This window comes from Chaetura pelagica, unplaced genomic scaffold (assembly GCF_000747805.2).
Source record: "Chaetura pelagica isolate M959 unplaced genomic scaffold, ChaPel_1.0 scaffold99, whole genome shotgun sequence".
Lineage (NCBI taxonomy): Eukaryota > Metazoa > Chordata > Aves > Apodiformes > Apodidae > Chaetura > Chaetura pelagica.
Genome location: NW_009954539.1, coordinates 69,664 through 85,944, shown reverse-complemented (window position 1 = coordinate 85,944; position 16,281 = coordinate 69,664). Strand labels below are relative to the sequence as shown.

Below are 16,281 nucleotides of genomic sequence, written 5' to 3'. Positions count from 1 at the left end.
AACTCACTCCTAGGCACTCTGAACTTTCTGAACATGCCTGGTGTCCCCTGACTCCAGCCACAGAAGACCTGGTACTACCCAAGTTCTCCCAATGTATTTTTAAGTCTGTTCCCAGGGGACCAGGTATCCCTGAGCCCACCCTCCAGGGAACTTGGTACTCTTAATTTTGTCTGCAGGGAAACCATTGCATCTTGCAAACATCTGATATGCCCTGATATTGTCCTGACAGCTTTGGAGAGGTAGGTTCCCCCAGCCTCATTTGAGACCCCAAAAGTTTTCTCTCTAATTGCAGAACTACTACCTGCCAACTCACCCCATGGAGATCCAGCACTCCTGAATCCATACAATAATGCCTCCACCAGTTCATGTGGTACCCCAGGGGAAGGAGTATCCCCATATTCACTTTATAGTCTTGAAACCTGATTCCCCCAGGGAAACTCCTGTTTCTCTGAACCATCTCAGTTTTCCCAAGGGGATGTGTTCTGAACCTGCTACTCGTTCTGATACTGCCCTGAACCAGGACCCTTAAGCACACCTGATATCCTCTCAACTGACTTGATATACCCAGAAGAACCAATCTCCTGGGCAACCAATACTTCCTTGATATGTCCACCTCCAAAGCTCCAGTATTCCCACAAATGCTCTCTTGGGATTGCCTGGAGAAGTGAATCCTTGATAGTCCATAGGGAACTAATGGAACCTGAGAACCTGATAGTCTTCAGAGAACTGGTATCCCTCCACAGAAGTGATACCACCACAGGCTTCATGATCTTGCCAAGGAAGTGAAACCCCCTCAGCTGCTCTTTGGAAGAAGTAGTGTCATCCTCATTCTCTGCACTTGAACTGATACTTAAATGAGGAAGCAACCTCTCCTTTTCCCTAGTCCCAGTGGCCCACACACTGAGGATCTGATAACATCAAATCCTTCCAATATCATCTTAAAGAAGCAGTACCACAGATGAGAATGGATACTCCCTGAACTCCTTCCAATAGTGTTTCAGAGCAGCTGAAAGATCTGCCCTTCCTCCTTCCTGGGAAATGAATATCTTGAGTCTTGATACTGCTGCTCAACCTTAACTCAATGCTACTAGTGCCCATTTGAGAAACCAGTGCCCTAACTACTTCCCTCAGGACCGATTCTCCCAGACTTTTGTAGACAACAGATACATCAGGGCATGCCTTACATTTCCCTGGAGCTTAATATCTTTTCGAACAGGCTCCTTTATTTCCTTAAGGCTCAGTATTCCAAGTGAGGTCTCTTCTTTCTGCTGCTTTCTCTCAGTACATCCAAGTTGCCTGGTCAAATCATAGAATGGTTTTAGTTGGAAAAGACCTTTAAGATCATCAAGTCCAACTGTTAACCCAGCACTGCCAAGTCCACCAGTAAACCATGTCCTTAAGCACTACATCTACACAGCTTTTAAGTACTTCCAGGGATTATGACTTTACTGCTTCCCTGGGCAGCCTGTTCCAGGGCCTGACAACCCATTTGGTGAATAAATTTTTCCTAATATGCAATCTAAGCCTCCCCTGGCACAACTTGAGGCCATTTCCTCTTGTCCTATCACTTGCTCCTTGGGAAAAGAGACTGACATTCCCTGCCCTGGTCCTGATGGCCACACTAGTTCTGAGACAAGCCGGGATGCTGTTGGCCTTGGCCACCTGGGCACACACTGGCTCGTGCTCAGCTACTGTCAACCAATGCACATTATCATAGGTCAAAAGTCCTTGTCCTTGACATTCCCATTAAAAACTGACACCTCCAGAACAAGCACTTCCATGTCTTCCTGATACATCCCCTAACTTGTGCTGTATAGAAGAGAGAATGTCTCACCATTCCTATCTACCCTATGGCAAATCTCAAGCAATGGTGAACCTGCCTGCAAGTCATCCCACTCTTCCCATATCACTCATACAGCCTCTTAACTTCCTGGGACACAGACCTCATGCTTATTGGATGTTCCAATGGAAATGCTTATTGTCCCAAAAGAGGAAACCTTACCTTCTAGCTGAACTCACTCCTAGGCAACCTGAACTTTCTGAACATGCCTGGTGTCCCCTGACTCCAGCCACAGAAGACCTGGTACTACCCAAGTTCTCCCAATGTATTTTTAAGTCTGTTCCCAGGGGACCAGGTATCCCTGAGCCCACCCTCCAGGGAACTTGGTACTCTTAATTTTGTCTGCAGGGAAACCATTGCATCTTGCAAACATCTGATATGCCCTGATATTGTCCTGACAGCTTTGGAGAGGTAGGTTCCCCCAGCCTCATTTGAGACCCCAAAAGTTTTCTCTCTAATTGCAGAACTACTACCTGCCAACTCACCCCATGGAGATCCAGCACTCCTGAATCCATACAATAATGCCTCCACCAGTTCATGTGGTACCCCAGGGGAAGGAGTATCCCCATATTCACTTTATAGTCTTGAAACCTGATTCCCCCAGGGAAACTCCTGTTTCTCTGAACCATCTCAGTTTTCCCAAGGGGATGTGTTCTGAACCTGCTACTCGTTCTGATACTGCCCTGAACCAGGACCCTTAAGCACACCTGATATCCTCTCAACTGACTTGATATACCCAGAAGAACCAATCTCCTGGGCAACCAATACTTCCTTGATATGTCCACCTCCAAAGCTCCAGTATTCCCACAAATGCTCTCTTGGGATTGCCTGGAGAAGTGAATCCTTGATAGTCCATAGGGAACTAATGGAACCTGAGAACCTGATAGTCTTCAGAGAACTGGTATCCCTCCACAGAAGTGATACCACCACAGGCTTCATGATCTTGCCAAGGAAGTGAAACCCCCTCAGCTGCTCTTTGGAAGAAGTAGTGTCATCCTCATTCTCTGCACTTGAACTGATACTTAAATGAGGAAGCAACCTCTCCTTTTCCCTAGTCCCAGTGGCCCACACACTGAGGATCTGATAACATCAAATCCTTCCAATATCATCTTAAAGAAGCAGTACCACAGATGAGAATGGATACTCCCTGAACTCCTTCCAATAGTGTTTCAGAGCAGCTGAAAGATCTGCCCTTCCTCCTTCCTGGGAAACTAATATCTTGAGTCTTGATACTGCTGCTCAACCTTAACTCAATGCTACTAGTGCCCATTTGAGAAACCAGTGCCCTAACTACTTCCCTCAGGACCGATTCTCCCAGACTTTTGTAGACAACAGATACATCAGGGCATGCCTTACATTTCCCTGGAGCTTAATATCTTTTCGAACAGGCTCCTTTATTTCCTTAAGGCTCAGTATTCCAAGTGAGGTCTCTTCTTTCTGCTGCTTTCTCTCAGTACATCCAAGTTGCCTGGTCAAATCATAGAATGGTTTTAGTTGGAAAAGACCTTTAAGATCATCAAGTCCAACTGTTAACCCAGCACTGCCAAGTCCACCAGTAAACCATGTCCTTAAGCACTACATCTACACAGCTTTTAAGTACTTCCAGGGATTATGACTTTACTGCTTCCCTGGGCAGCCTGTTCCAGGGCCTGACAACCCATTTGGTGAATAAATTTTTCCTAATATGCAATCTAAGCCTCCCCTGGCACAACTTGAGGCCATTTCCTCTTGTCCTATCACTTGCTCCTTGGGAAAAGAGACTGACATTCCCTGCCCTGGTCCTGATGGCCACACTAGTTCTGAGACAAGCCGGGATGCTGTTGGCCTTGGCCACCTGGGCACACACTGGCTCGTGCTCAGCTACTGTCAACCAATGCACATTATCATAGGTCAAAAGTCCTTGTCCTTGACATTCCCATTAAAAACTGACACCTCCAGAACAAGCACTTCCATGTCTTCCTGATACATCCCCTAACTTGTGCTGTATAGAAGAGAGAATGTCTCACCATTCCTATCTACCCTATGGCAAATCTCAAGCAATGGTGAACCTGCCTGCAAGTCATCCCACTCTTCCCATATCACTCATACAGCCTCTTAACTTCCTGGGACACAGACCTCATGCTTATTGGATGTTCCAATGGAAATGCTTATTGTCCCAAAAGAGGAAACCTTACCTTCTATCTTCTGCCCCCACAATGCTCCTGATATTTCTAGAGCAGACTACTCCTAGGTAACCTTTAAGTAGAAATTCCTATAACTTAGGTTTGCTCCTCAAATTGAGCGGGGAAGAACCTCTAAGGGATCTTAACAACACTGAAGGGATCTAGTGCTCCCTTAGGAAGATAGCGTCCTATTTTTCTTAGACCAGTGATGGTATTGTCACTAATACTTGTTTGACAGATGTGCTCTTGACATGACGTGCTCTTGACCAAGGATTGTGTCATGATGGGTTTTGGTAAACCCAGTCCAGATCATTCTGGATGCTTTTGTGGGAGCCCAGTTTTCTCTGTTTTCCTAAACAGGACCTTCTGTTTTCTTTATTCTGCTTGTGTGTGGATTAGGGTTACTCAAGGATAAATTGTCATTGTACCAGTCTTAGTGGTGCCTTCCAGCATGAATAGCCAACCTGCTTTCTAAGTCAGGGATGACTGAGTGGCTCAACAATGAGTGGAGTCATTTCCTCATAACAAACACTCTTAATCATGCAGTCATAAAGGTTACTTCAAAATTATCATCATCTTAATATTATTTCCTTGATATAATTTAGAATTCCTTGGAAATCTGCAATGCACCCTAAGCAAAATATTATACCCTCTATCAGTAAAATCCTGCCTGCTTTAGTCATGGAAATGCTTCTACTGACTTCAGCAGAGCCATGTAAGAAACAACCTACAGAATTTAACAGAGCAGATCATGATTTTAGAGTAAGTATTAGTAATGTTTTAAAGATACCCAGACTCCAGAAGTGGCTTTACAGTGTTGCTCAGAATGAGCCCTAGTCAGTGCTGTCAACTCACTTGGCCTCATTTTTCCAGTCTATAAAATGGGCACCATGATACTTATTCTCCAAGTGATTGCTGAGAAGTGCTAAAGAAAACCTCTGTGTTCAAAAAAGAGGATGTTGTTATTGCTTAGTGCTCATGTGACAGAGACTGGGAGGGGGAACAGCATCTGTGTGGAGCATTAGAGACTTGGAAAAAGCAGGACTTAATTCAGTGGATTTTCTTCAGATATGGACAGGCAGCAACTGAGATTAGGAGTTTACTTTCTGGGCTTTCCCTTTTTAAATTTACATTAGTCACCTGGTACTGTGAGATGTTACCTGGCACCCATGCTCTCCTGGCAGAACCTATTGACTTTGGGAGGCATAGGAATTTATGGGGTATTTTCTTTAGGCAGCTGTGGGCCCTTAAAAGCCTGTGGACTTCTGAAAGATGCTGATATTGCACAAGTGAAAGACAAACTTCTTCATTTTCCTTGAATATTTTCCCCACAGCTTTCTCTTGGTATTTATTTCCCAGAAGGAAATGGCAGTTCTGTGGCAGCCTAATGTTGAAAAGATACTCTGTTAACATGCCTTCAGTAAGCTCTCTTGTTTTCATGTGAACCTGCTTTTCTAACTGCTCTGTCCACAGCATTAGAAGATCCATAGTACTGGTTTAAAGGTAAAACAGGCAATTATGTGACATTCTTGTGGGGCCTTGAAGGTATAAATAAGATTAGGGGCTTAACCATGAAGGGTGAGGGTGGAGAAGAAGTGGTTCACGTGCCTGAGGTTGGACTGACTGCAGGTCTGGGTCTGGAAAAGGAGCTGAAGCTTGTTCCTTCAGTTGCACACAGCTCTGTTTTATTTAGCAAAAATCAAGGTGAAGTCAGGGATTTTATTACCGAGAGCTCACAAACTCTCTTGCTTTCTCTGAGCATGAAGTTTTGAAAGCCCCGTGGGACCAGCCAGGCACGTATGACTTTGAATGCTGTTAGGATTGCAGGTGAGGTGCCAGGCATGGTGGACTGTAAAGCAAGTCAAGTAGCCTGGTGATGCTCCTGGTCTTCAGTAGTGAAGAATGGGACTAGACTGACAGAGATCTGGTCCTGCACGTTTTCTTGTTGTGTGTTCTTTAGCAAAGTGGGGACCTTCCTGTGCCATCTGAATAATTATTTTGCTTTAAAACTGCCTCAGTAGCTGGTGTCAAGGAGATAGCAAAGACAGGTGAAAGGCTTCAAGAAGCTCAAAACCACGATTAAGGGAACAAAAGAAGAAGTAGCAGGTGAATCCTATAGCCAGCATTATACAGTGCTCACATGAATAGAATTCTTCTCATCTTACCAGGCTTCTCATGAATCTGCTATAAGGTCTTACACTGTGGTTGTGGTTATTTAGTGTGTGACCCTTGTATGGGCTGTGGAGAGAGGTGGTGAAACAGCTGATCTGCTTCGACATGTTTCATAATTGCAGTTCTGTGGAATTGACACACCTTGATTTAGCCCAGTGAAGAAAATCCTATGAACAACATCCCCAGGAGAGGGTTAACAAAATAAATAGCAATGGAAAACACAGAGGGTGCACAAGGTGTAATAGTCAAGGGAGCACTGTAAGGTAATGAGTGAGGTCCCATGGTGAGGTACTGCCAGAACACAGAGTAGGGAACCAAGAGTTTATGAGATAAATACTAGGGCAGAGACAGTGCTGTCACCCCATTCTAGGCACTGAGAATTGTGGTAATAGGGAAAATAAGTGATTGCAGCTCCTGGGGAGTCTGTGCCAGAGCTAGAATTTGAGTTCACTCTGATGCTTCGTTCCTCCAGGCACTTACTGTAAGTGTAGAATCTGATTGTAAATAACTGCTGCAGGAGGTTATAATAAAATGCTGGCTGGGGGTGGGGGAGCATTCTGGAGATTAAATTCTTTTACTGTTTTGCTGTGCTTTCAGTAGCCATAGTACTTTAACAGCTGGATTTCCTTCCACAGAAAACATCTTTCCACCGGTCCCAGACACTGGGCTACAAAAATGGATTTGCCTTTTTTCGGCTGCCAACGGTGGGGATCGGCGGGGAGAGGCTCTATGTGAACCAGCTTTCTCAGGCTGAGTTAGATGAATTAGCCGACCAGAGACCCCTGCTGACCTATGGGCCACCCAAGCAGGCTCCACGTTCGGACTTCATTCCAGCACACGTGGCTTTTGACAAAAAGGTATAAAGCAGCTTATTCCAGCAATATCGCTGGCCAAGATTGGAGACATAAACAGTCAGCTCCAGGGTTCATGGGACAGTGTACGGCAGTTTTCAGATGCCATAGCCCTTAGTCAGAGACAGCTGAACCCCAGAGTGAAAGAGGCTTTCTTTGCTCGGGGTGGAGGATCAGAATACGTAAACGATGTAAGACATTCCCCACAAGTTACGCTACAGCATTTCCAGAAGGCACTGGAAAAGGAGTTTGATTAACTCTGAAAAGCCTCATTGCTCTGTAAACCACAGCCTGGCTGCCTGTGTTTCCAAAACTATAGTGAGACTGTAACTGAGCTTAAGCTATAAAAGGCAGACTGCAACAGGGATTCTGTTAGGCTGATTTAAGTGTGGTCTGTACAGTTATGCTTGTGTTTGTCACCACGGCGTGTTACAGCCTGTACTGCTCCATTAATTCTTCCTGCATTACATCTTGGTGACTGTATGGGACGAGGAGGTGGCTCTGTGTCTGCTTGGAGCAGTCCTGATCTGACCTTTGGTTTTCAACATGCCAGTGGCACAAACTGCAAGCTGGCAGGGGAAGCCACAGCCACAGACAGCGTGGTCACTGCTGAGTGTGCAAAGCTCAGCAAGACCCGAGCTCGTGCAGGGGTTTGGGTGCTGTCAGGCAGGTCTAGGGAGGCAGGCTGCAGCCAACCCTCAGCCCACCTGACAGACAGTCTGGGCAACACATGTGCTGTGTTAATTACTGTGAAACACTGAAAGAGATTGCTTAGAGAGGTGGGAGCTGGCCCATCCCTGGAAGCATTCAAGGTCAGGTTGAATGGGGCTCTGAGCAACCTGATCTAGTTGAAGATGTCCCTGCTCACTGCAGGGGGTTGGACTAGGGGACTAGGTGACATTGAAAGGTCCATTCCAACCTACACTGTTCTATAATTCCATTATTCTATTGCTTCAGAGTAACGTAGGTGTTGCTGTTTAATCTGTCAGATACTTCTCTGCCCCTTGGTTCAAGCCAGAGTAGCAGCAGAAGCCCCAGTGCTGCTGGGGAACTTATGGTCCCTTTTAAAGCACTTTTGGTGGCTGGTAGGAACTTACTGGCTTTATCATCACTTAATTACCCAGGCCTCTGTGTTGATTTAGGCTGAGTATGCAGAGCCTGATTAGTCTGCAAAGTTGACAATAGTAAAGAATGTCACGTATATCAGAAAACTAGATTACTGGCAGTAACCAAACACTTGCAGGCAGTGAAACAGCAATTTATCAAGGTGGAGTGGGAAGCTGTATTTTTTACACCTGTCTCATGGGTACCAAATTTGTAAAAGGCAGATCTTGATAAAAATCCTCATTCTGGGGTCCCCAACATAAGAAGGACATGGAGCTGGTGGAGCAAGTCCAGAAGAAGACCACAATGATTATCAGAGAGCTGGAGCACCTCTCCTATGAAGACAAGCTGAGAGTTGGGATTGTTCAGCCTGAAGAAGGGAAGGTCCTAAGGAGACTTGCCAGCACCTTCCAGTACCCGAAGGGGCTACAAGAAAGCTGGGGAGGGACTTTTTACAAGGACATTGAGTGATGGGCTAAGGGAAAACAGTTATATGCTGAAAGAGGGGAGATTCAGGTTAGACATTAGGAAGAAATTCTTTCCTGTGAGGGGAGTGAGACACTGGCCCAGGTTGCCCAGAGGACCTCTGGCTGCCCCATCCCTGGCAGTGTTCAAGGGCAGATTGGATGGGGCTTGGAGCAACCTGGTCTGGTGGGAGTTGGCTTTGATGATTTTATAGATTACAGTCCAGTAATTTTGTACTGCCAAAAAACATTACAAATACATTATTTATCTTAATAGACTAATTGTGGTTTTCAAATTGTTTCTTTCTCCTTTTGGGATATTGCCCCTTTTGACAGATTTTGAAGTTTGATGCCTATTTCCAGGAAGATGTTTATAACTCTACAGAAGAGCAGTACCGGATCCGCCAAGTGGCTATCTATTACTTTTTGGAGGATGACAGCTTGACCATCATAGAACCTGTTGTGAAGAAAGCTGGGTTTCTTCAAGGCAGACTCCTCAGACGCCACCGGGTGCCTAAGAATGACCAAGGGGAGCCTTACCACTGGAAAGATCTGAATCGGGGCATGAACATCACCATGTATGGCAGGACCTACCGCATAGTCGACTGTGACCCATTCACACAGGTGTGTTGCTTGTACCAAGAACACAGACACAGAGAATCGCAGAAGTTACAGGTGGCCAGTCCTGTTAGAGTCTGGTAGTCCAAATCTGTAGCTTTCACAATAAGGTTGCCTGCAATCTTTCATTTTGCTCTTTTGTGGAGAATTTTTTCTCCAGATTGATGGGAAGTTCAAGGTACATTTGCTGGGCGCATGTTAGGTGCTCAATATTTTTGCCCCAGGGCTGGTGGGAGTCCACCTGTTGTCCTCAGAAATGCTCCTTACAGTACAAATTCTAAGCTTATTTCTGAGTGAAAAAAATTGGACTAAGCTCATTTCTAGTGTACAACAGTTTAACAGATAAACAAATGAAACATTGTGCATGTATGAAGAGGAAATTATTGATCTTAACACTTTTCTGACTTCATACACCTCTGTTAAGAACAGGGTAAAGGAATGCAGTCAGTAAATGTACCCATCTACAACCAAGCCAGAGGAGTGGTCATAATCTGTGGGTTGAGCATTGTGGTATGAACTGACCTTCTAAGAAGGCTTACTCATGGTCTGCTGTTCTATTTCTGACTCTTTCTGTACCAGTAAAAGAAATAATAACAACTCAATAACAAATAATAACAAATACCAGTATAATGGTGTCTTGTTAGGTTGTCCCTGGTATAATCTCATCCCTGGTCAAATACCAGGTCAAATTGCTTCCAAGCAATTCCCAGGAACAGTTCAGGAGTTGTCAAGTCCCAGGAATGTTCCCAAGCATGTATAATATCTTGGTATATATGTGGCTGTTGAGAACATGTGGGGCCAGCTCTGCTGGCATTGGATAACTGTTAAAGTCAATTAACATCAAATAAAGAGCTGGTTCTCATGTTAATGTTGGTTGGTTGATAGAAAACATGAAATGAGCTACCTGGGTCTACATCTCAAGGCTACTAGTCTATTTATCATTAACTGCCATCCTCCAGACCAGAAAATAGTGAGTCTGGCAGTGTCAACCTGCCTTGTGAGTCTTCAGGGTGGTTTCACATGCCTAATGGAAACATTTGCATAGGTCCTTCCTGGGCAGAATGCTCTCATGCCCAAGGGAAGAAGTCTATTGACTTCAGAGGTTGTTCTGATGTGAGTACACGAGTAATGCCCTAGAGTTTGTTGATGCATCTGGGGTAAGCAAATAATCCCTCTCTAAACAAATAGATTGTCCTCTTTCTGTGGGAAAAGTAACTCCTGCTGCAAGATGGACTGAAGCCACTCTGGCACATATCCTGGTGGCCTAAAGGGCCTTGGTGGGCCTGGTATGAGCTGTCTGGCACACTGGGGAGCCCTAAGTCTCTTGCAAATTCAGCCTGACTACATCCAGAGTTATGCACCAATTTAATCTTTTTCATTTACATAAAAGAGATCAACTGACAGTTGGCTTCATTTAAAGCCCTAAGGCCAAGGAAAACTGTGCTTAATAAAAATCTGAGTTAGGACAGGACTGCCCTGAGTAATTAAAGGGCAATCGAAGCTTAAACAGAAATATCTTGGTTATCTTCTATTGTATTTGCTATGGCAATAGAACTAATAATACTCCTGCAGCCTGGTGATTTGTGAGGAATGAACTTGCCATGTTCTGTCAATACTCATCTCAGCCCACCTGTTATGTCTAGTTACCTCTTACCTTCAGAACTCACGGCAGCATTAATATCTCAGATGACCTTCATAGGGGTTCCTGGAGAGCCAAGGAATTGAACTGAACCCTCCAGAGAAAATTCCTCTTGATCCTTACACAGAACTGCATCGGACACGGATGCGCAAGTTCATCACTCCGTCAGATTTCGACCAATTCAAACAGTTTCTGATCTATGACAAGCAGGTGAGAGAGCTGGTAGTGTTTACCCACATTACAGACTATATGTGTTATTGAAATCTGTGTTTTGTGTGTGTCTACACCCGTACTCATTCTAAAAAATCTCAGTCCACTAAACAGACTCTAGTTTTTATTCCAGAGTGGACAATTTCAACCAAACACAAATGCCGCTTGCTCTGAGCTCTCCCTGTGCACACAGCTCTCTAACATTCTCCTCCCTGCTCTTCTGGATCATCTTCTTTTCACCTAGCAACAATATAAGAAACCCTTTAGACTACATATATACTAGAAAATAAAACAGGTCCAGGACTACCTGATTTCTGCATATTGTCCCTTTCCAGCTACCAACCAACCAGTTCCTGGCCATCACCTAAGTGTTTGCACAGTCCAGAATCATATCCAGTTGCCATTTTCATAGAATCACAGGATGGCAGAGAAGATCGATGAGATGCTTCCAGTCATAGAATCATAGAATCATTTTGGTTCGAAAGACCTTTTAGATCACCAAGTCCAACTGTTACTCTAGCACTGCCAAGGCCACCACTAAACCATTTCCCTCAGCACCACAACTACATGCCTTTGAAATCCCTCCAAGGATGGGGACTCCACCACTGCCCTGGGCAGCCTGTGCCAGCACCTGACAACCTCTTCCGTGATTATATTTTTCCTAATATCCAATCTAAACCTCCCTTGGCACAACTTGAGGCCATTTCCTCTTATCCTATTGCTTCTAACTTGAGAGGGGAGACCAATACCCACTTCGTTACACCTTTTTTTCAGGAGGTTCTCATATAGACAAAAGCATTAGTAATTATTTTCTACGGTTGTTTTATCTGGCTTTTATTTCTTCACCCTAGGTCCTTTGCTTCTATGCAATGTGGGATGACACTAACAACATGTTTGGTGAGAATCGGCCTTTCATCATTTATTACTACTTGGCAGATGACACAGTGGAGGTTCGGGAAGTCCACAAGAAAAACGATGGTAGAGACCCATTCCCAGTCCTGATCAGACGCCAACGCTTGCCCAAAACCTTGGTGGACAACAAAAGTAAGTTTAGACTGGCCAGCTCATCTGCCCGTGCTGAAGTGCCTTGGTGGGTAGACACACGCTTGGTGGCTGTGTCCGAGGTACACCAAGTCTGGAGTGTTTTTGCTGAGAACACTCCAAGTGTCATTGGTTTTTGGCCAAAGAACAGTTCTTTAAATGATCACTAAATTCTTTATCTTTTGGAAAACAGTGGCAGGAAAGCAGAACCATGGATACTATTTATACTATTTATAGAGCTTGTACTATTTATAGAGCTTGCTTTTGTATCCCTTTTCACCAGGAAATGTTAACATCTACCTGTCTGATTTCTTTTCCCTTTTGCTTTCTCATCTTTAGATACCTTCCCAAGCTGTGTGATGGAGACCACTGATCAGGAGGTACTTGAGTGGTTCACAGCTAAAGATTTTGCTGTTGGCAAATCTACCACCCTCCTTGGACGCACCTTCTTCATCTACGATTGCGATGAGTTCACACGAAACTTCTATCGTGACAAATTTGGCATTACAGACTTCCAGCCAGTGGAAATAAAGAAGAAACAACCTGAGGAAGTTCCACTGGTACAGCAAACATTTTTTCAAAGGAAGGGACATTAAGCAGCACTCAGTATAAGCTCTTATAGCAAAGTATATGTTCAGTTTAGTAAGAACTTACAGTAAATACGTTCCCAGGGAAGTGGTTGAATCACCATCCCTGGAGGTGTTTAAGAGATGTGTAGATGTTAGATGCATTGTTTAAGCACTGGACTTGGTGGAGTTAGGTTAATGGTTGATAGTTAGGTTATGATTGGACTCGATGAGCTTAGAGGTCTTTTCCAACCAGAACAATTCTGTGATTCTGTGAAATAAGCTTAAAGAAAAGAGCAAGTCACTAAGAAAAGACAAGGAAAGAATGGTCATAATTGATATAAAAATGAAAGTCCTCTAAAACTGTTTGTTTCTAATACTGTAAAGTACAAAGCACTTGGTAACAGTGATAGAACTCTGGTTTCATCTACACTGGAAAATTAAACAGTGGCAGGTTTGGGAAGCCAACTGGCACAGTCTGGCTGCACTCATACTGCTAAACTCTCCCTCACCCTTTACAACAGGGTAGCTAAGTCCAAACTGCCTACTGGAGACAGTCACAGGCCTTGTTACCTCCCAGACTGAGGCCAGGAATAGTTTGAGGCTGGCTTAGACCACAAACATGAGGGGAGATGGGTTAACAGTGTAACCATACAGATGTTTGAGTTCCTGTGCACAGGAAGGTTTAGTTACTAATATAGCCATAGTCTCTTTGTTCAGATAAATTACTTGGCTTTTGGAATGTCAGATTTTCTTCATTCTCATAAATATTGCTGTAAGTAAGGGGTCCAATACATGGCCAGGCTAGTAGAATCTCCACTGGGCAAGGCGTTACAGATATTGCTACCTGGTGATGGAGCAGGTCTCTTTCCAAACAGATGGCTTCTGGCAAACATCGTCTTGTTCTTAGTTTCAGATGTTTCTACTTGGTATCTCTTCTGGATGCAGGTAGTTCCTCCCTACAATGGTTTTGGCACCCTTGAAGACTCTCTTCAGAACTGCTTCTCTCTGATACCAAAGCCTCCTCGGAAAGATATCATTAAGATGCTAGAGAATGACCAGAAGGTGCTGCGCTACGAGGTGGTCCTGGTAAGTGATTTCCTTGATGGTATAATGCCAGCTTGTGTTGTCAGGAGGATGAGAGGAACAGCCTGTGCAGACAAGGCTGTCAGCAAATTCTCCTCTGTGATGGTGGGAAAAGAGAGTTCCCCAAGCTGACACAAGTGCCCCTCAGGGGATGCCGTTGGGTTACTGTGTACTTGCTGTGACAATTAGTAGCAAGTAACAAAAGGTAGAGAAAAACAAGGCCAGAAAGTCCAAGACAGACATGCTACAAAACCACAGCCATTTATGGAAAAACTCCCACTGACATCAGCACGTGACAGATGGTCCTAACTGAAACAGCATTGCAGCTGGGCACTGTGCCTCTGCCTGCCTTCAGCCACTGCCACAAGCAGAAGCTTGCTGTCTCTGCTGGCTGCCAGCACCTGTCCTTCTCCAGGCTGGTCCTGGCCACAGCACCCAGCAAGGAGCTGTGCTAGCAGAGCAGCCAAGTGCCAACAGAGAAGCCTGGGAGTCCATGGGGACGGTGCTTTCTACTCATGACCAGAACACTTGGGTCCTGGCCTTTGTGCCAGCTTTACAGTTGGTTTATGCAAGGAGCCTCTGGCACATCCAGCAGTAGCAATGGCATTTCCTGCACTGCCTGGTGCCTGCCCTCTCCAAACATTTGGTGAGTAAGGGCTGATTTATTTTTCTTTTTGTGCAGGAGTTCCTAAAGGTCACAGCTGACAAGTTCAGGTCCACTTAATTTTAAACTAAGCAAGTAAACCTACTGGTGTGTCAGGGGAGTGTCTTCCTGTGACTAAGAGCTGGAAGCTGCACCACTCTCTCAGGCACTCATTATAGTGAAAAATATAACTTTAATACTGAATTTTATAGCCATTCTCTCTCTGTGATGAGTCATTACATATAGGATATTCCTTTCTCTTGGATTACTCAGCCTGTGGAAACACTGAATATACTTAGTCACTATGGCACAGATTCTGCTTCTGTTAGCCTCACTAGAGCAAGGAACCTTTGAAATTGAGATATTAATGCTGTTTAGGGCTTTGTTAGGCTATGTCAGTCTATTTGTAGCTTTTGTCCTCTGTCAAGTGCTTTGTGTAGGCAGCTATAAAAAACACCTATGAACCCCAGGTGCTCATGAGTGGTTTATTTGGTACTCCTAAGCACCCCAGGGGAGAAAGCTGGTTCAAAACTTATTTTCCAAAGCTGCTACCTTTCCTCTAGGAAACACCAAACCCTGAGGATAGGAAACGTCGTTTCATCCTCTCTTATTCCCTCTCCGATGACATGATCAGCATCTATGAACCCCCGAGCCGGAACTCTGGCATCATTGGAGGCAAATACTTGAGAAAGACCAGAGTTGCCAAACCAGGCTCTACTACAGACAATGCCACGTACTATGAGCCCTCTGACTTCACCATTGGTTCTACAGTTGAAGGTAAAATCCAGCCTGGATTACCACTACTCTCCAAGCATTGGTTTTCAGTGGCTGCTCTGATATGTCATTTATTGCACAGCCAGTGCATCTCCCTTCCCTCCCTCCATACACTGAAAGGGCTCCTTCTGTGTCTCCTCACATCCCAATTTCCAGGTCACCAGCTGGTGTACATTTGTATAACTCTGTTACTATAAATCTCAGGACCTTTGACATAGTTTAGAAAAAAAAGCTACATTCTCCATACTATGTGTTCAGTTTGCATGTTGGGACCTGCCAGGATTCACAGGGTTAAAGCTATGCCCGGTGACTTCCAGGAGCAAACACCTATCCTGTGAGGAAAACCTACCCTGTAAGGAAAATAAATGTAATACTGAAATATTAGAAACACACCCGTGGTAATGGGGGGAGGTGTAGGCACAAGTATGGGGCCCTTGCTCTCAGCAGCTGCCTTTCTTGCAGCAAATCTCCCTTTGAGTCAGTGAAGCTATTCTCACTTCAAGGACTGAAACAAACAGCAGAGCTGGCTCAAGCCTGGGCTCAGACACAGGAGAGAAAACCTGCTCTCTCCTGGATGATGGAGTCACTTACCCATGCTGAAAGGCGAGTAACACTGCTTTCTTCAATGCCTCTTCCCCAGTGTTTGGCCACAGGTTTATCATCACTGATGCTGATGAGTATGTGCTTAATTACATGGAGAGCAATGCAGCGCGTTTCCCTGCGGCGACACTGCAGTCCCTGAGGGATCATTTTCGCCTGAGGCGGGTGGCAAAGGAGCCTGCCAACAGGTAGGCTTCAAGGCTGGTGGTGTGGGGCTAAATGAGACTCAGGGTTGATAACTAAGGAGATTTCCAGCACATTGTCTAATGGCTGCTCAGCTGCTTGTTCAACTCCACGAGTGTGCCTGGACACACACAGAGGGGGTCAAGCGTGTACAGTGTAACATCACAGCTGCTGCTGCCCCAAAAACCTTGTGGAAAAGCTCTTGCTCAGCAGCCAAGATACTTTCAGCTAAATGGACACAGTAACCTTTCCCAAAAGACAGCAGTTAACTACAACAGGTGCTGCTAAAAGTATCTGCAGGAGCTACTAGAGAATTACAGGTTCAGCA

General features: G+C 44.9%; 1 protein-coding gene across 1 annotated transcript in view; it reads left to right on the top strand.

Moving 5' to 3' along the window:
- EFHC1 (EF-hand domain (C-terminal) containing 1) overlaps positions 1 to 16,281 on the top strand; it is a 20,048-nt gene that overhangs the window by 1,055 nt on the left and 2,712 nt on the right. Inside the window, exons 2-9 of the mRNA XM_010004879.1 lie at positions 6,810 to 7,031; positions 8,930 to 9,217; positions 10,911 to 11,060; positions 11,912 to 12,104; positions 12,441 to 12,661; positions 13,616 to 13,756; positions 14,960 to 15,173; positions 15,811 to 15,958. Of these exons, the coding sequence (XP_010003181.1) occupies positions 6,810 to 7,031; positions 8,930 to 9,217; positions 10,911 to 11,060; positions 11,912 to 12,104; positions 12,441 to 12,661; positions 13,616 to 13,756; positions 14,960 to 15,173; positions 15,811 to 15,958 (1,577 nt within the window). The remainder of the gene's footprint in view (positions 1 to 6,809; positions 7,032 to 8,929; positions 9,218 to 10,910; positions 11,061 to 11,911; positions 12,105 to 12,440; positions 12,662 to 13,615; positions 13,757 to 14,959; positions 15,174 to 15,810; positions 15,959 to 16,281) is intronic.